General features: G+C 49.7%; 1 protein-coding gene across 4 annotated transcripts in view; it reads left to right on the top strand.

Annotated features, from left to right (window-relative positions):
- Positions 1 to 1,138: 1,138 nt before the first annotated feature.
- ARHGAP30 (Rho GTPase activating protein 30) overlaps positions 1,139 to 20,050 on the top strand; it is a 21,680-nt gene continuing 2,768 nt past the window's right edge. For 2 of the 4 annotated variants that reach the window (XM_027766180.1, XM_027766178.1), the window contains exons 1-11: positions 1,139 to 1,520; positions 7,632 to 7,734; positions 13,161 to 13,305; positions 15,506 to 15,588; positions 15,752 to 15,859; positions 16,707 to 16,834; positions 17,473 to 17,644; positions 17,723 to 17,826; positions 17,901 to 17,978; positions 18,414 to 18,815; positions 19,992 to 20,039. In XM_027766180.1, coding sequence (XP_027621981.1) covers positions 1,424 to 1,520; positions 7,632 to 7,734; positions 13,161 to 13,305; positions 15,506 to 15,588; positions 15,752 to 15,859; positions 16,707 to 16,834; positions 17,473 to 17,644; positions 17,723 to 17,826; positions 17,901 to 17,978; positions 18,414 to 18,815; positions 19,992 to 20,039 — 1,468 coding nt within the window. In that variant the 5' untranslated portion in view covers positions 1,139 to 1,423. Of the gene's footprint in view, positions 1,521 to 1,556; positions 1,846 to 7,631; positions 7,735 to 13,160; positions 13,306 to 15,505; positions 15,589 to 15,751; positions 15,860 to 16,706; positions 16,835 to 17,472; positions 17,645 to 17,722; positions 17,827 to 17,900; positions 17,979 to 18,413; positions 18,816 to 19,991; positions 20,040 to 20,050 lie in introns of those variants that run through there. The other 2 variants (XM_027766181.1, XM_027766179.1) reach the window with 2 other exon arrangements.

Here is a 20,050-nt window from a genome sequence, read left to right as displayed (position 1 = left end):
GGCCTCTGCAAGGCCTTCAGCGGTCTCTGAGGTCGGGTGGTGGAACGGAGAACCCTTCCCAGGATCCACCATGCCTTAGCTGTTTGTGACGTGTGTGTGTGTGTGTGTGTTTTTTTTAAGAGGTTTTTGCTATAGGGCGTGTGTGCTCGCCAGACAGAGAGAGAGAGACAGAGAGATAGAAAGCGAGAAATCACTCCCCAGGGAGGATGGCCACACCACAATCCCTTCTCCTCCATTCTCCTCTCGGAATCTTGGGCATGCACGCACACGCACCTGGCGTGAGTTTAAGCCACCGGGTCCGGGATGCGAACCGCGGTCGACTACGTGGGAGTCCAGCAACATAGCCATTATGCTAACTGCTGGTCCCGACGTGTTTTAAATCCTGTACTATACGGGAGACTCACAACGGCATCTGTGCAACGTAGGCCTCAGTGTGCCCTTTTTATAGATAAAGAAGCCGAGACTCAAATGACATGAGTTGCACAGGCTGTTAGAGCTGAGAGGCTTCAAAGGTGACCTAGGGCCGGCCCTGTAGCCTGTGGGTAAGAGAGTCAGACCCCACATGGCTGACCATAGCCTCCAGTGGCCTGAAGAAGAGGCCGGGTACGTGTCTGCTTGTGTCCCAAATCCCAACAGGATGGAGAAATGGAGGAGAGATTGAGGTTTAACCACGCCCCATGGGAGAGTGCTTTCTCCCTGTCTCTCTGTCTCTCTGGTGAGTGTACACGCCCTCTGGCAATTAAAAAAAAATCCTCTAGTCCACTCCCTTCATTTTCATATATGTGGAAACTGAGACTCAGTAATGCGACTTGACTGAAGTGATGGGCCCATCAGAGGCAGAGCCCAGGCTCCTTCATGGGTGTGCTTTGCACACCCTGTGCCACCGTGCCCCCCAGGCAAGCCTCAGACCTCTGCTTTGGGCCCAGGAATTGTGGCCTCTGAGGGTTCGGTCACCTGCACATGGCCCAGGCGCCATCACCCCACCCCAGGGCTCTGACGTCACCTCGCCCTGGCCAATGAGTGAAGTCCCAGCCATGAGTGAGGATGTGAATGTACTACCTCCCCCACCCCATGTCTGTGGTTGCAAAGATGCTCTAACAGGAAGCGGGTTTGAGGAGCTGCACAGCTTCCTGCCCCCCCAAAGCTGCGCGGGGTGAGCAGAGCAAGTGCCAGGCTGGGCCACGAGACGCCGCTTCTTGCCAGGGTCCTGGCAGCTTCCTCTTCCACAGCCACTTCCGTGTGGCCGGGGCCCCAGAGGCAGGAGCTGCTGCTGGTTGCCCAGGCCACCCTCCACCCCCGTTTGGAGCCCTGCCCATGTAGGGCTGGGCCAAGCCCAGCGGCCAGCGGGGATTCCATGGGGGACTGTTAGGGCAAAGGTCTTGGGGGACAGAGGTGGCTGGGCCAGAGTCCTGGGGCTCCGGCCATGAAGTCTCGGCAAAAAGGAAAGAAGAAGGGCAGCTCGAAGGAGCGAGTGTTCGGGTGTGACCTGCAGGAGCACCTGCAGCACTCCGGCCAGGAGGGTAAGCGGGGTGCTTCAGAGCTGTGGGCTGGTGGCCGGGAGGTGCTCCCACCTGACCTAGTCTGAGAGGCTGAAGCAACTTTGGGGGCTTCTGGGGAAGGGGCAGTAGGTGGAATCACCTCCCAAGAGACCTATGAGCAGGCAAGACAGGAAACGCGGCTCGGTGAAGAAGTCTCTGGGGATGGGGTGGCTGGGGCATGAGAACGTGAGACTGGTGGAGCGGTGAGGGGAGAGGATGGAGAGACTGGAAACAGCGGATGCAACAGACGGGAGGGGATGACGGAGCTGGAAGAGGAGCTGTTGAAGGAGCCCCGAAGGGTCCTCAGGTCTGTACGAAAGGGGGAAAGCTCTAGGCAAGTCTGGGAGTGGCTGTTGGAGTGGATAGAGGTTTCCTAGCTGGAGGAGGGCCCAGGAACAAGGGGATGGGTTCTGGCCTGTCTGCATCCTCGCTGGGCCCAGGTGAGGGTGTCGGTGGGGGCGGCCTCCTCTCCCCGTCTCTGTGACTCTTGGTTCTCTTTGTGCTCAGGATGAAAGGTTCAACACCCAGGGCAAGGGGAGACTGACCCACAACAGAAGAGTGAAAAAGATGGCTTGAGGCCTGGTCTGGAGCTGGGGGTGGAAGGTGCAGGGCAAGGTGGTCGTGGGACTCTGTGGACCTCACTCAGCTCCTTCCTGAGCTGCCTTGGAGTGGGTTTAGAAGCCAGCAGGCCCAGGGATAAGATTAGAGACCAAGACTGCATCTGACCCGGGGTAGCCACTCAAGACCGTTTCTTGATTTGATTTGAGGTTGAGTCCAGGTATCCTGGAGGCCCAGCCCTGCTTGTTTTTAGCACTTGGAGCTCCTCCCAGAGAAGGGCACGATTCTTCCCCCCACTCCACCCCACCCCAATCTGTCATTTCCTCTTTGTCCTCTCCTCTGCTCTGGGCTGTGGGGCCTGCACCAGAGGGAGGCCGATGGTGGTTCCCAGCTGGTTTCCTGCTCTCAGCCCCGCCCCTGCATCCCCAGACACCTCCTTCCCCTTTTCTCCTCCCCTCTGAAGGCCCCATCCTCACTGGCCTTGGTTAAGGGAAAGCCTGGGCCCCAAGGAAGAGCACACAGCAGCTGAAGCTGGCGTCCCCAGGGTGCACAGGGCCTTCCTCTTCTCACTGAGGGACCAGGGCTCACAAAGATTCCTCTCAACTGATGAGGCTGGGCCAATGACTCTGATTTCACCGGGGCTGGTGCTTTCCCAGCTCCCTGCACACCCTCAGTCACCTTCCTCCTGGTCTGGCCCTTTCCTGCGGCCCACTTGCCAGCCCTTTTTTGAAACTGAGGCCACAGCCAGCCCAGACGCACCTCCTGTGACCCTCCCAGCTTCCTTCTGCATTCCGGGAAGGTGAGGGGATGGCTGTCTGGTTGCTGGGTCCTGATTCTGGGTGAATTCCGTATCGGGGGATCAGCACCCTCTCCCCTCACCAGGACCTCACCTGAGCCCAACGGTGAGTGACCTTGGGCCCCAGTGGCAGCTTCTCCCCTATCCTCCAAGCTCCTTCTGGTGCAGAGAGATGGAAAGTGGACAGAGAGGGGCCAGCGATGGTTTTTCTCCTCAGCCCAGGACCCGGCAAGATGACCAAGGCCAGAGTAGGGAGATTTGTGTTTCTGGTTAATTTATCTTCCTGATCTTGTTCTTCCCATCCTCACAACTTTGCTCCATCTCAGTCCTCTTTCTCAGAGCTTTCTCCCCAACTGGGGCTCTTCCTTCCCCAAGGGCTATAGAGGATATCTTCCACAGGGTCATGGAAAGTGTGAAATATGTGAAAACTGCATAGATTTATATTTTTTGCTCTAAAACTCGTACTTCAATTCCATTTTTCCACAACCTTTTTGAAGTCTTCTTATATATACTGAGGTTTCTATTTTTAAAAAAAAAATAATTTTATTTAGTTTATTATTATTATTATTATTTTAATTCACCAGAGATGGAGAAAGAGAGAGAGAAGGAAAGTGAGAAAGCAAGCTGCCAGGCGCAGGACTTGAACCGTAGTCAGCCATGTGGGAGTGTTGAGCTCACACTTAACCACCATGCCACCTGCTAGCCCTGGTTTTTTCATCTTTATCTCTTTTATATTGGGTTGTCGTAAAAGTCATGATGCATTTTTGCATGAAAACAAACAAACAAACAGAAAAATACTTCAGAACTTTTCTGACAACCCAATATCCTGTTCAGGTGTCTGACTCCCCAGGTCGCTAGGCTTTGGACTCTCTTCTCTGACCCCTCCCCATGCCCTTGGTGTCTCCATTTTGTTGAATCCATCACTCCAACAACCCTGGTTGAAAGGTTGATCTCTGACCTCACCTTCTGATCTCTGGTCTTCCCAGACTTGCCCGTCTCTCCGATTCTGCCAACTCTTCTCCTGTCTCCTTGACCCATTTCTTCTATGGCTCTGACTCCCTGCCCCACATGACTCTGAGAGCCTCCTCTAGAGGTTTAAAATCAGTCGAGCAGGACAGGATGGGGAAGCTCCGGTTTGGTTGTTATTCATGTGATAAGGACCTGGGGGTTCAGGTGACAGCAGACTTCTCATGAGTCAACAGAGAAATGTGGTGATCAAGAATTGGTGTGGCATTGGGCCCTCGTAAGCAGGGCAGCAGCTCGAACGAAGAGGGCCTAGCCCAGCTCTGCCTCAGTGCTGGGACCCTGGCAAATGGGAGCAGGTCCCAAGGAGTGGACGGTGAACTGTAAGATGAAGCAAGAGAGGTGACTAGGGTGAAAAATGTAGGGACAGCACTCCCTACCCAGTCGCCTCATTTTTAAGGGGGTATTCACTCTCAAGACCATCCACGTGCACTCTTGGCATCCACATGGCCCCAAGAGTGGGTGCTTCTTAAATTTTGCACCCCAGATGCCTCCCTTGTCTCACTCAAGTCCTGGCTGTGGTGTGCAGAGGGCAAAGGGTCTGGAAACCTGGTCACGAGGAGAGGTAGAAGGTAGGCTGTTGGATTTATCGACTGTTTCCTTTATTCCTTATGGGGAGCTTTCAAAACGTTTATGGAAAAATGTGACTTACCAAAAAACTATGTGTGGATTTCAAAGTTTTTGCACCAAAATACACTCCTACTTTAATTCTGTTTTCTACAAACTTTTAAAAGCCCCCTCGTATTTCTGGCATACTTTACAAAGAACTTGAGGTGACTTCCAAAAAAACAAAACAGGGAACCAGCAGTTAGTGTAATGGCTATGTCGCTGGACTCCCATGTAGTCAACCTTCGGTTCACGTCCTGGACCCGGTGGCTTAAAACTCACGCTGGGCGCGTGTGCGTGTGTACCCAAGATCCCAAGAGGAGAATGGAGGAGAAGGGATTGTGGCGTGGCCATCCCCCCCGGGGGGTGATTTCCTGCTTTCTGTCTCTCTGTCTCTCTCTGTCTGTCTGGCGAGCGCACGCACCCTATAGCGAAAAAACCTCTCCAAAACAAAAACAAAAACAAAACTTTACAAAAAGAAGACATGACTGAAGGACTTAGGTCGAAGGAAAAACAAGAGGAGAAGGAAGGTTAGCACCCAGTAGAGCAAATCAGGGGACTCTATGTGGATGGCAGAGGGGGCTCTGAGCTTCCTGGTGCTCAAAGAGATCCATCCAACTGGGTACGAGAGTCCTAAGGCCTGTACGGAAGCAAAACAGCTTAGGAGAAACAGCTTTTTCTGACACTGTCATGTGAGAGTGATTTCTCTGGTGAGTTTGAGTTTAAAGGACTTCATGTTTTTTTCATAGGCAATACTCTATCAAATCCCCGAGGGATGTCATTGATTCTTATAGTTGATTGATGAACTCAGTGAGTCATTTAGTAGACACTTGAGTACCTGCTGTTTCCGCACTGTGCTAGATGTTGGGAGGATGTCACTATTTGTCAGATGGTACGGATGCAAGAGACACTAATTATAACAAAGTAAAATAACTGCTACACAGACAAGAGCAAAGACTGTGGGAACTGTGGTCCTGACATAAGCACAGGGTTCAGAATTGGAGGTGATGGTTGAGTGTGTTTTAAGGAACGCAAGGGAATTCACCAGGCAGAATAAGAAAGGAGAGTACTTCCAGGAAAGGGAATAGCTGAGTGATGGTACCAAAGCTTGTTCATGGTCTAGCAAAGGGCGGATCGTAGGATTTGTTGGGGCTTTGGCTGGAGCTGAGGCTGGGAAGAATGACAGCTGGGCCTGGGATGTGAAGGGCCTTACATACCATGTGGAACAATGTATGTTCTAGTCTGCATCTGTCAGGTAAGCGTGGAGATGTGAGTGGGGTGGAGCAGGGTGTATTTGTAGCTGAGATTTAAAGCAGGGAAGTGCTTTGGAAAGATAAGTACATGGAAACACTATGTCAGGTGACATGAGGAATACTAAGGTGGATCCCACGTAGACCTTGTGTTTAAGGAATTCACATACTAGCTTGGAGTCGGGCAAGAGAATACAGCTTTCGGCACCCTTGTTATTTATTTATTTATTTATTTTTTGCAAATTGCCAAAGAGCACATGTGCTCAACAGAGAGATGGAGGGAGATAGGGAGAGCAAGAAAGCACCCTCAACGGGACATGCTCACACCACAATCCCTTCTCTATTCTGTTAGGATTTTGAGGCATGCACATAAGCTTATCAGTTTTTCAAGCTGTCAGGGCTAGAATTGGAACTGTGTAGTCAGTCATATAGGATCTAGCTCCCTTATCACTAGACCACAGGGCCAACCCCTGGATTTTTTAAAATTTAATTTATTTATTTCTTCCATGAACAAAACAGACAGAAAGAGGGAGAGAGACAGAGAGACAGCACCCTGACAGGATCTCGATGCCTCGATCCATTCACAGTATCAGGCCACACTGAATCATGGGGATTCCTGTGCTTGGTGTACTTGGGGAAGTCTCTGATGTGAATCTAGAACCTTCCCATGTGGGTGGCCTTGAACATTTTACTGCTATGCCACACCCAGCCCTGTGCTCTGTGCTTGAATTTTGGCTTCACTTAGGCTTTCCTGGGCATCTTTCATTTCTTTGACCTTCAATTTTTTATCTACAAAATGGGAACAAGAGTGTCCAGCCTACAAGACTAAATAATAGGATATATATAAAGCTGTTAGTGCTGAAGATGGCAGAGAGGGGCTTCTCTCCTGAATCGACCAATCTGAAGGTCTGTCACTATTTCATGCACTTTCCTATTTCAGAACTATAGCCATTCTTTTTTTTTTTTTAAAGAACTATTAACTTAATTACTATTTTTAAAATGTGCTATAGGGCATGTGTGCTTACCAGAGAAAAACAGAGAGAAAAAAAGTGAGAAAGCAAGCTGCCAAGTCTGGGACTCGAACCACTGTTGGCCATGTGAAAGTTCAGCACCTTAACCACCACATTACCATGGTCCTAGAGTCATCAACTTTCTTACCAGAAAGGGTACTTAAAAACAATCCCCATCAGGGGACCAGCAGTTGGCATAATGGCTATGTTGGTGGACTCCCATGTAGTTGACTGCAGGTTCGAGTCCAGGATCTGCTGGCTTAAACTCACGCCCTGGGGGGTGATTTCTCACTGTCTCTCTGTCTTGCTCTGTCTTCCTGGTGAGTGCATTCACCCTATAGCAAAAACATCTCAAAACAAAACAAACAAACAAAAACCCATAAAACAAATCCCTATCAGCCCTGTTCCATTTTGGCTGGGACAGTTAATGTCCCTTCCTGCAGTGTAGAATGTTAAATAAATGTACTTTGAAGGCTAGTCCTTTACTTCGCCTGGCCTACCAGCCAGATTGCTGTCTCTTCAAACATTCGGGTGCAGCCACTAGTAACTACAGAGAGACAATCTTCCGTTCAACAAAGGCAGAACTTTCTAGTAAGGGAGTGAGACTCCGAAGAGGCAGGGAGCTCCCTTCTCTGGCTGGCAGGGTTTCATGCTGCGGCTCTAGGACCCAGGGGCCAGAGATCCTGTACAGGGGTGGCAGCTTGATGACCTGCAAGAATCTTCTTGACAAGGTCTTATTCCATGTGGGAGCTTTGCCTTCAATCCGCCCCAGACCTCCTTCCCTGAAGTTTCCATTTCTTAGGCCCCTCTTTGACCTCCAGGCCTTCTAATACCTCTTTCTCTGTCCCAGTGCCCCAGGTGCTACTGAGCTGTGCCGAGTTTGTGCAGGAGTATGGAGTGGTGGACGGCATTTACCGCCTCTCAGGGGTCTCCTCCAACATCCAGAAGCTCCGGTGAGTCAGACACGGCGGGAGGACTCTGTGGCCAGGAGGCCAGTGTTGCTGGTGAGAGCCGAGATAGGGATGAGGGGATACAGGAGAAGGAAGAATAGATGCTAGGTATTACCTTAGGGAGAAACTTTGTTTTTAATTGCCAAAGAGAGATGGAGAGACAGAGAGAGAAAGAAAAAGAAGGAGAAAGCATCCCCCCTCAGTGGGGTATGGTCACATTGCTGTCACTTCTTCATTTCTCCATCCTGTTGGAATTTTGGGGATGCACACACCTGTGCCCAGTGTGTTCTTTTCTTTTTTTTTTTTTTAAGAGGGTTTTTTCCTTAGTGTGCATGCGCTCACCAGAGAGAGACAGAGACAGTGAGAAGGAAAGTGAGAAATCACCCCCCAGATGGGATAGCCATGTTGCAATTCCTTCTCCGTTTTCCTCTTGGGATCTTGGGCCTGTGTGCACCTGCACCCAGCATGATTTCCAAGCCACTGGGTCCTGGACTCAAACTACAGTTGGCCATGTAGATGTCCAGCAACTCAACCGCTGTGCCACCTGCTGTCCCCCTCCCCGCCCCCAGTGAGATTTTCAAGCCACTGAGGTCAGAACTCGAACTGCTGTTAGTTGGCCATGTGGGATCTGGCTCCCTTAACCACTAGACTATACAGCTGACCTGGAATGGGCTCTCAAGACTCTTCAGAAAAAGTGGAGACCATGGGCCATTCCCTTAACCTAGCATGTATATGGACATGCACACACATGCTCCCTTTTATGCCCACATGCACCAGCAACTTTTAAAAAATTTAGGTGTAATTCAGACACCAGAAAACTCACCATTTAAAAATGTACAATTTGGAAGTTTTCAGCATATTGACGAGGTCGTACAATAATCATCACAACCTAGTTCTGGACCAAAGAACCCTGTGTCCTTTAGCAGTTGCTCCCCTTCTCCCCCTCACCCCACACCTGGCAACCACGGATCTACTTCTGTCTCTACAAACTTGCCTATTCTGAGCAATTCATGTAAATGGACTCATACAGTATGTGGCCTCATGTGTCTGACTCTCTAAAGATGTTTTCAAGGTTCATGAACATTGTAGCATGTACTAATAATACTTCATTCCTTTTCCTGCCTAAATATTTCATTTTACAGCTACATCATATTTTTTAAAAAATTCTATTACTGGGGTCAGCAGGCGGTGTGGTGGTTAAGGTGCTGGACTCCCACATGGCCGACAGCAGTTCAAGTCCCAGGCCTGGTTTCTTGCTTTCTCACTTTTCCTTTCTCTCTCTCTGCCTTTCTCTGGTCAAGTTGAAAAATAATGTTTAATGTTAAATAAAATTAAATAAATAACACTTTTTCTTTTCTTTTCTTTTCTTTTTTTGAGAGATTTTTGCTATAGGGCACATGTACTTGCTGGAGAGACAGAGAGACAGAAAGAAAGAGACAAAAGCAATCCCTTCTCCTCTATTCTTCTCTTGGGATTTTGGGCATGCATACACATGAGTTTGGCCTGAGTTTCAAGCCACCAGGTCTGGGGCTTGAACCACAGTCAACAATGTGAGAGTTTAGTATTGTAATCACTGTACCACCTGCTGCCCCAAATAAATAATTCTTTTAAAAAAAAATTCTATCTATCAGTTGATGGCTTTTCATTTTTGTTTTTTTACCTTTTCACTATTGTGAATAATTTAGTAGTGAATATTCATGTATAAGTTTTTATTGAATATTTGTTTTCAATTATTTTGAGTATACAAGGGGACTTCAGAAAGTTTGTGAAAAATGAAATTAAAATAAAAATTAATTTTGGTGCAAAGCATTTTAAAACCTATGCATAGTTGGGACCAACAGGTGGCATGGTGGTTAAGGTGCTGGACACTCCCACATGGCCAACCACGGTTCGAGTTCCAGTCCTGGTGGCTTGCTTTCTCACTCTTTCTCTCTCTGTATCTCTCTCTGGTCAAATTAAAATAAATGAATGAATAAATAAAATGAAATAAAATAATTATTTTTAAAAATCTATGCATAGCTTTTTTAAAAAAATTATTTTATTTCATTTTATTTATCATCTTTTTTTTATTCAGTCTGACCACAGAGCAATAGAGAGAGAGAAAGTGAGAAAGTAAGCCATGAAGTCCAGGACTTGAACCATGGTTAGCCATGTGGGAGTCCACTGCCTTAACCAGCCCTAAAAAAAAAGTTCTTTTTTTTTTTAAAATAGGCATTTTCCATAAACTTTTTGAAAATATCTTGTATACCTAGGAGTGGAATTGCTGAGTCATATGATAATTCTTACATTGAGCTATCTTTTTTTGGAGAGGTTTTTGCAATAGGGTGCGTGTGCTGGCCAGAAAGAGAGAGACAGAAAGTGAGAAATCACCCCCGAGGGAGAAGGGCTACTCTGCAATCCCTTCTCCTCCATTCTCCTCTCAGGATCTTGGGCATGCACGCACATGTGCCTGGTGTGAGTTTAAGTCACCAGGGTCCAGGACTCAAACTGCGGTCGACTACACGGGAGTCCAGCAACATAACCATTATGCCATCTGCTGGTCTCCCTTACATTGAGCTTTCTAAGGAACTGCCAAACTTGTTCATAACAGCTGTATCATTCTACATTCCCACCTGCAACAAGCGAGGGTTCCAATTTCTCTACAGCCCTCGCAGCACTTGCTACTGTATGTCTTTTTGATGATATGGACACACACTGATGTTTCATTGTTTTTGTTTATTTGTTTTTGATAGAGGGCACCTGCGCTGGCCAGAGAGAGACAGAGAGAGTGGGAGAGGAGGAAGTATGCCCTCCCATGAGGAATGGGAAAAATGAATAGTCACACCACAATTTCTTCTCCATCTCTTCCTCCCTTTGGGTTTTTGGACACGCATGCACACGTGCCTGGTGTGTCCCTGAAGCTGCTGAGTCTAGGACTGGAACCTCACTGTTGGCCATGTGGAATCTGGCTGCCTCAGCCACCATGCCAGTTGCCCGCATTGTGATTTATATTTGCACCTCCCGAATGGCTAATGATGTTAAACATCATTAAAATGGCCAAGAAGCCAAGTTAAAAATGGCATGTCTTCTTTAGAGAAATGTCTACTCAGATCTTTTACCAATATTTTTAGGTTTTTGCAACAGAGTGCATGCACTTTTTTGAGAGAGATAGAGAGGGCAAGTGAAAAGTTACTTCCCCGGGAGGATAGCCATGCCACAATCCTTTCTCCATTCTCCTCTCAGGGCATTGGGCAAGAGTGCTCATGTCCAGTGTAAATCTCAACCCACCAGGTCTGGGACTGGGACTAGAACTACAGTCAGACATATGGGAGTCCAAAGCCTTAACCACCATGCCACCTGCTGACCCCCCTTTACCCATTTTTAAACTGGGATATTTACCTTCTTATCATTGAGTTGTAAGGTTTCCTTCTTCCCCCTAGTTTTAGCTACATGGCACGTATGCCCACCAGAGAGAGAGAGAGAAAGAGAGGGAAAGTGAAAAAACACAACCCCTTCCCCAGGGGAGATGGCCAAGCTGCAATCCCTTCTCCTCCAAGATTTTGGACACATATGAACAGAGGCCTGGCAAAATTTTCAAGCTGCCAGGTCTGGGACTAGAACCACACAGCCGGCCATGTGGTAATCCAGTGCCTTAACTTCCACACCACCTGCTGGCCTTTAAGAATTCTGAATACTAGACTTTTATCAGTTATATAAGAGCTCTTCAAAAAGTTTGTGGGTGGGTCCAGGGGTGGTGGTTGGGTCACTGGACTCCCATGTGGCTGAGTGCAGGTTGCGTCTCAGACCCAGAGACTTTGCTTTCTCATTACCTCCCACCCCCGTCTCTCTCTGGTGAGCACATGTGTCCTATAATAAATTAATAATAATAATAAGTAAAATGAAATAAATAATTTTTTAAAGTTAATGGAAAATCTGGGGCTGGCAGGTGGCATGGTAGTTAAAGGTGCTGGACTCCCACATGGCTGACCATGGTTCGAGTCCTGGACCTGGCAGCTTGCTTTCTCACTTTCCCTTTCTATCTCTCTCTGTCTGTCTCTGGTCAAACTAAAGACTAATAATAATAGGTAAAAAAAAATAAATAATTCTTTTTTTAAAAAGTTAATAGAAAATTCATAATATGAAAAAGCTATGCATGGATTTAATTCTTTTTTTACTAAAATAAACTTGTACTTTAATTCTGTTTTTCTGTAAGCTTTTTGAAATTCCCTCATATGATTTACAATTTTTTAATTAAGTTAACTACTTAATTTTGCCACAGAACACGTGTGCTCACCAAAGACAGAGAGACTGCAAGAAATCACCCCCTGGTGGGACAGTCACACACATGCACATGCGTCCAGCATGATTCTCAAGCTGCTGGATCTGAGACTTGAATCATGTTTTTTTTCTTCTTTTTCTGAGAGAGGTTTTTTTTTTTTTCTCTACAGTGTGTTGTACTAAAGGTCACCATGTTTGTTCAAATTGGCTGCTCTCCACAGGTGTGTGTGCTCACTGGAGAGACAGAGAGAGAAAGTTAGAAATCATCCCCTGGGGGGATGGCCATGCCATAATCCCTTCTCCTCCACTCTCCTCTCAGGATTTTGGCCACTCACACACACACATACACACCTGCTGTGAGTTTCGAGCCGTCAGGTCTAGGACTTAAACTGCAGTCAGCCATGCGGGAGCCAGTGACAAAACTACTGTGCCATCTGCTGCTCCCAATTTTAATGTATTTATTTTCAGTTACCAGAAGTCACATGTACTTGCCAGAGCAAGAGAAAGAGAAAGCACCCCCAATGGGGCATGGTCTTGCAGCAGTTCTTTTTCCTCCGTTTCTCCGCCCTGTCAGGATCGGGGGCACATAATGTTTTCCAAGCTATTGTGGCTGGGGTTCAAAGTGTGGTTGGCCAGGCCGCTACCCACATGCAGCCCTTAACTGCTGCGCAAGGGCCAGTCCTTGTCTTCACTTTTGTCCTTTGACACACAAACATTTTCAGTTTTGATGTTCAGTTGATCTATTTTCCCTTTGCTTATCCTTCTGGTGTCATAGATAAGAAACCGTGCCTTATCCACGGTCGTGAAGATTTACATTGTTTCTCTGAGTTAGACCCATCCATTGTTACACCCACCTAGAAGCACACTTGAGGCCTTTCCTCACTCTCACTGACTCCTGCCTATCCCTGCACTGCTACTCACGCCCGCAGCTGCATCCCTGCCACAGCTCTGTTCGCACAGACCCACTCCCCGTGCAGCTGCCCGGCCTCCCGCCACATCCGCACGCCGGCATACGCAGTCCCTTACAGGGCATATTGTCCCCACCCAACATTCTCCTTCCAAGACCTGCACGTGATGACCCATGCCCCTGCCAGGAGCCCGTGTCTATAGCTCCCCCCTCTCCCCACACTCCGCCCATCCGTGCCACTCCTGACTACTCTGCACCTCCCCAGGCAGGAGTTTGAGGCAGAACGGAAGCCAGACCTTCGCCGGGATGTTTACCTCCAGGACATTCACTGCGTCTCCTCCCTGTGCAAGGCCTATTTCAGAGAGCTGCCAGACCCCCTGCTCACCTACCGGCTCTATGACAAGTTCGCTGTGAGTTGAGGGGCAGGACTCGGCAGACTGGGCTCAGGGGTGATTCTCTGGTTTCCCAGGTACGTCACGGGTCAGCCGAATCCTAGTGATCCTGTTGACAGAGGGGACAGTCTTATATTCCGAGGGAAAAGACCCCTCCTTCCCAAATCTCCTAGCCCCTGCTACCCTGTCCTAGGCTGCAGGGCCTAGAGCTCCCCCGCTGTGCCCCCTGCTTCCCAGTCAGAACCTCCTTGTTTAACAAATAGCCAGTCCCCACACTCCCTGAGCCTCTTCTCTTTATTGTCCCTCTATTTCATCCTTCCTCGAAGACCTGCAGGTTGGGCTGTAGAGGCCAGACTATCAGACCTGAAGGCCCTTGGAAAGCACACCGACCAGGGCTTCCTTATGCTGATGAGAACACTTCAGTTTTCTTTTTTTTTTTTTTTTTTTAAGGCCATTACATTTGTTTGTTTACTTACTATATCTGCTAGAGAGCATGTGTGTTCACCAGAGAGAGACAGAGAGCAAGAGAACGAGAGAGAAAGTGAGAAAGCGCTTCTCAGGGTGGGTGGCCACGCTACAGTTCTCTTCTCTCCACTGTTCTCTCAGGATCTGGGGCACGCATGCACACGTACCAGCCATGTTTCTCAAGCCACTGGGTCCAGCACTAAAACCACATAGTCACCCATGTGGGATCCAGATGCCTTTAAGAGGCCACTGGCTGGCCCCAGGTGACACCTTTTTTTTGGAGAGGTTTTTGCTATAGGGCACGTCCGCTTGCCAGAAAGACAGAGACAGAGAGACAAAAAGTGAGAAATCACCCCCCGGAGGGATGGCCACACCGCAATCCCTTCTCCTCCATTCTCTTCTGGGGATCTGGGGCATGCACGCACAAGCACCCGGCATGAGTTTAAGCCACTGGGTCCGGGACTTGAACCGCAGTTCCAGCAACATAGCCATTACGCTAACTGCTGGGCCCGAAAACACCTTTTTGAAAAAAAAAATTTTTTTTTCAATGTTAGGTTTTGCTATAGAGTGCCTGTACTCACTAGAGAGAGACAGAAAGAGACAGAGAGAAGGAAAGTGAGAAATGAGGGGATAGCCATGCTGCAATTCCTTTTCCTTCATTCTTCTCCTGGGATTTTTGGGCATGCGTGCACACGTGCCTGATAGGATTTTCAAGCCACCAGGTCTGGAACTTGAACTGTGGTTGGCCATGTGGGAGTCTAGCATCTTAACTACCATGCCACCCACTGGCCCCAAGAACTTTTTAGGAGCCAAAAAATTTTTTAAATTGTATTTATTATTATTATTATTTAATTTGACCACAGAGACAGAGAGCTAGAGTAAAAGTGAGGAAGCAAGCCACCAGGTCTGGGACTTGAACCATGGTTGGCTATGTGGGAGTCTAGCACCTTAACCACCATGCCACCTGCCAGCCCCATAGAAGCCAAAGTTTTATCAAGGATGCCGCTCCATTAACTGTAGCTGGATGTTAAATCTTTTGAATGAGAAAACACAGGACAAAATGCTATCCTGAATTAACTCTTTTAAAACAAGTTGCATTTCGAGGCCAGCAGGTGGCATGGTAGTTAAGGGTGCTGGATTCCCACATGGCTAACCGTGGTTTGAATCCTGGACCTGGTGGTTTGCTTTCTTGCTTTCCCTTTCTCTATATCTCTGTCTCTCTCTGTTCAAATTAAATAAATGATAATAACAAATGGAATTAAATAAATAAACAAACAAACAAACAAATAAATAAATCAGCCAAAAAAATACCAAATCAACCAAACAAAAAAGTTGCATTTTATTGAGCACAACTGCGTGGAGAGACCCTGAACAGCAGTGACACCCTAATCAGAGCACACAAGCTAGACCAGGGGGTGTCAGCCTTCCTGGACATCCAGAAGCAAGTCCACAGTCCCTGGGACACCCACAGGTGGGGCCACTGAAGTACCCCAGTGCCAGAGCTTTACTGAGCAGGATACTAAAGTAGGCAGTGTCACTGAGTTGCCCGAGGTCATAAAAGCTATTCGGTGGCACCACCAAGATCCAGCTGCTGTCTCTCATGGGGCCCACATCCTGAGCTCTCTCTGTCAGACTCCTTGGAAGATTGGGGAGCATACAGACTGCTCCTGAGAGTGCAGCTCAGCTCTGGGGAGTCAGCAGGGGTATTGCCGGGTCTCCCACTCCTGCTTCTTGCACCCTTCTCCCCAACCAGGAGGCCGTGGCGGTACAATTGGAGCCTGAGCGTCTGGTTAAGATCCTAGAGGTGCTTAAAGAACTGCCTGACCCAAACTATAGGTATGTGGGGCTTCACCCCAACTCCCCTGCTCCGGGCAGTCCTGACTTCCCCAACAGCCCAATCTCTCCACCCAGAGTCTTGACAGGTCCCTTTCAGCTCAGGCCTCAGCTCCACCCCTGTCCAGGGTGTTCCCTGTGTGACCCTGTCCCCCCCTCCCCGCAGGACCCTGGAGTTCCTCATGCGGCACCTGGTGCACATGGCCTCGTTCAGCGCCCAGACCAACATGCACGCCCGCAACCTGGCCATCGTATGGGCCCCCAACCTGCTGAGGTGGGTGTGTGTGAGCAGCGTGTGGGGGTGTGGGAGATGCCGGTCTTTGGGAGGCTGCTCCCAGGATGGAATGTGGCTGTGTGGCTGTGCTGAAGAGGGTGTGGGGCCCCATGAAGCTCAGTGAGAAAGGGAGAGTCAGGGTTTCTGTTGAGTGGGATGGGGCCCACCCATTTGAGCCCCTTTTCTGAGATCAAGTCCAGGCCCTGAGAGCAGGACCTTTGTGTTTTCCTACACTGTATCAGGATGGGTAGACTTGAACAGGATGGGTCTGTTGAGCAAATGTCTCACAGTCTATTGGAGAACTAGCTTGCAAATCACTCGCTGTGGTTCAGGGCAGAGCAGTCCTGTAATTCACTATGAACAAGGCACCCTGGTGTGCAAAGGACGTAGAGATTAACCCTGAGGAGGGTGTCTAAGAAGACTTCCTGGAGGAAGTGGCATTGGAGACTTAAGCATGGGGACCAGCAGATGGTATAACGGTTACGTCACTGGTTACTCCCACATGGTCCACTGCAGTTTGAGTCCCAGACCCAGCAGCTTAAAACTCATACTGACTGCATGTGTGTGCATTCCCAAAATCCCAAGAGGAGACTGGAGGAGAAGGGATTGTGGCATGACCATCCCCCTGGGGGGGGATTTCTCTCTGTCTCTCCAGCTAGCACACACACCCTATAGCAAAAAGTCTCTCTTAAAAAAAAAGAGCGAGAGTGCGACTTAAGCAGGTAAATGGTTTAAGAGGTGGAGATGGGGTTAAGGGCATGCAAGGAAGAGGCGTGGAATATTCAGGGAGAGCTTGGCTAGGGAAATGTAATGGGGCCAGGAGGGAGAATAACCCCCATCTCCGCAGGTCTAAGGACATAGAGGCCTCGGGCTTCAATGGGACAGCAGCCTTCATGGAGGTGCGCGTGCAGTCCATTGTTGTCGAGTTCATCCTCACGCACGTGGACCAGCTCTTTGGGGGTGCCGCCCTCTCCGGTCAGTGTCCTCGCTGCCTCTCTCACATCACCACTGGAAGTTATGTCAGCTAGAGAGGGGCTCAAAGGCCAGCTAGTTCTTCTGGGGCCAGACGGTGGCGTGGTAGTTAAGGCGCTGGACACTCCCACATGGCTGACTATGGTTCAAGTCCTGGACCTAGTAGATTGCTTTCTCACTTTGCCTCTGTCTCTCTGTGTGTGTCTCTCTCAGGTCAAATTGAAATAAATGAATAAATACAATAAAATATTTCTTAAAAAAAAAAAAAAGATCAACTAGTTCAGTCTCCCTGTTTTGCAGATAGGACAGTCGAGTCTCAGAGAGATATTGGTGATGGTCACAGAGGGCACTCTAGAGAGACAATGGTGCAGTTGAGACTTTGCAGGCCTTTCCAGCTGTGTATCCTGGGCTTAGCCTGACCTCTGAACTGCCATCCTGGCTCTGGAGGCTAGTGACAGCTCATTCCCACCCCAACCCATAAAACCAGGGTCCCGGGATCACTCAGTCCTCTTTGTCCCGAGGACATCCTCTTAGAGTGTGTGTCCAGCGGCCTCTGAGTATACCCCTAGCCTGGTAGTTGGCAGGATGTAGTGCAGTTCTGGATACCTGTGCTCCCTCTCCAATCCCTTCTCTTTGCTCAGGTGCTGAGGTGGAGAGTGGATGGCGATTGCTCCCAGGGGCCCGGGCGTCGGGCAGCCCCGAGGACCTGATGCCCAGGTCTCTGCCTCACCATCTGCCTAGCATCCTGCAGGCTGGCGATGGGCCCCCCCAGATCCGGCCTTACCACACGATCATTGAGATTGCGGAGCACAAGTAAGTCTACCTTCCTGGCCCTCCTCCCCTGCACAGACCCCCAGCTCCACCTCCTGGTCATGTCTCCATTCCTTGTAGAAGGAAGGGGTCGTTGAAGGTCAGAAAGTGGAGATCTATCTTCAATCTGGGCCGGTCTGGCCATGAGACAAAGCGTAAACTTCCTCGGGGGGCTGAAGACAGGGGTAAGTCTGCAGAGGTGGGAGGGCCTGCTGAGCAGGTGCCAGGCCCGGGCTTGATGCGCATCCCTGCCTTGCAGAGGACAAATCCAGTAAGGGGACACTGCGGCCAGCCAAGAGCATGGACTCACTGAGTGCCGCGGCGGGGGCCAGTGAGGGTGAGTACAGGTGTGCATGTGTGCAGGAGTGTGACCGTGGCGTGGGCCTGCGTGTGTCTGTAAGTGTTGTCAGCTGCGTTCAGTAACTTCAAAGCTATTCGATGAGGGCACATGATTCACCAGCCGCGTTCTGGATACTGTTTATAGCAGCAAGTGTTCCTGACGTGACAGTGGCATGTGTTTGGGGGGTATGATGGCCAATGACTGTCACTGTGGGGAAGGAAGGGGGTTCCCTGGTTATGTGTGGGTGGGGTGACTTGATCTATGGGTGGGTAGGGATTTGCTGTAGTGGCCAAGGGAAGCTGGGCCTGGTGCTTTCCAGGCTGTCCTGGCTCCCAGGCCCAAGAAAGCAAAGCATTCTCTAGCACCTTCTTGAGGAGTCTTGGCTCCTTGGAGCTGAGGTTGTTGTCTATCTGGCCTCTCTCTCCTCCACAGAGCCCGAGGGGCTGGTGGGACCCAGCAGTCCCCGGTCTAGTTCACTGCTGCCTGAGAACTCGGAGAACGATTCTATGGAGGCAGCAGAGGGGGAACAGGAGCCCGAGGCGGAGGCACTGGGTGGCACCAACTCTGAGCCCGGCACTCCGCGGGCCGGGCGGTCGGCTGGCCGGGCCGGGGGCAGCAGCCGGGCAGAGCGCTGTGCTGGCGTCCACATCTCAGACCCCTACAACGTCAACCTCCCGCTACACATCACCTCGATCCTCAACGTGCCCCCCAACATCATCTCCAACGTCTCCTTGGCTAGGCTCACCCGTGGCCTCGAGTGCCCTGCTCTCCAGCCCCGGCCAAGTCCTGCCTTGGGCCCTGGCCCTGGCCCTGGCCTTGGGCCTGGTCCCCCAGGTGAGGACTTGGGGACTAGGAAAGGGCACTAGAACTCTAGGTTGAAGCCCCGATATTGGGGGACCCACCCTAGGGGGACAGTGGCCTCAGCCCTTGGGCTTTGGGGTGGTTCCCTTCAGTTGCCTTCCCTGGGTTTGGGGTTGAGGGAATCCAGGAATATTGCCAAGGGATGTGGAATCCATGAAGGACTCTCTGGCAACCTTCAGATCACTGATGTACTCGAAAGTGAGAGTCTGGGGTCCAGCAGGTGGTACAGTGGTTATGGCACTGGACTTCCACATGTCTCACTGTGGTTCAAGTCCTAGACCTGGTGGCTTGAAACTCACTCTGGGCATGTGTGTGTGTGCAGGCTCAAAATCCCGAGAAGAGAATGGAGAAGGGATTGTGCATGACCTCCCCCCCCCAGGGGGTGATTTCTCACTTTCTCTCTCTCCGTCTGTCCCTGTGTCTCCAGTGAGTGCTCAAGTCCTATAGTAAAAATCTCTCTCTGACACACACAGCAGGGATTACCAAGTAGTAAGGGCACAGGGCATAACGACAGGTGGTAATAGTAACATCAGTACTAACAGCTAACATTTATTGGGGCTTATCATGTGCCAAGGGCTGTGTTTGGCACTTTCCTCACGACCTGTGACGGATGTTACCGTTACGCTTATATTACTGCAGTGGGATCTAGTTTAAGCCATTTGCTATTGATTTAGGAAGAAGTGGCGAAGCTGGGATCAGATCCTTGCTCTGACTCCAGCTCCTGAAGTGTCCCTGATAAGTCCTGAAGTGGTAGAGGACAGTGAGTAAGGACATGGGCCACAGAGTTAAGTAGGCCTGGGTTCGAATTTAGGCTGTGCCACTTCTTGGCTGTGTGACCTCGGACAGATTGCATAACTATTCTAAGCCTCAGTTTTCTCAGGGGGAAATGGGGACAATACACAATAGTTTGTTTTGTGGAGAAAATAAGACAATGTATTATGAAAGGGACAACGCGGGCTCGCTGCCTGGTAGGAGCTCTGTAGACGCAGCCGTATCGTTGGTTAGGGATGTTGGTCTGAGCACATCAGCCGCGTGCGACGTCTGTGCTGGGAGTGCCAGGCCCTGACCACCATTGCTAGGAAGGCCTGCATTGGAAAGGTCAGGGCTGCTCTTGACTTTCGTATTCTGAAACTACCTCTCCCTTAACAGATGAGAAGTCGGAGGCAAGTCCAGCCCCAGGTCCCCTGGCTGACTCGGGTTCACAACTT

Source organism: Tupaia chinensis, unplaced genomic scaffold (genome assembly GCF_000334495.1).
Source record: "Tupaia chinensis unplaced genomic scaffold, TupChi_1.0 Scaffold141389_1, whole genome shotgun sequence".
NCBI classification, from domain to species: domain Eukaryota; kingdom Metazoa; phylum Chordata; class Mammalia; order Scandentia; family Tupaiidae; genus Tupaia; species Tupaia belangeri.
Note: the sequence above shows the minus strand (reverse complement) of the source record. Positions and strands in the feature narration are given on the sequence as shown.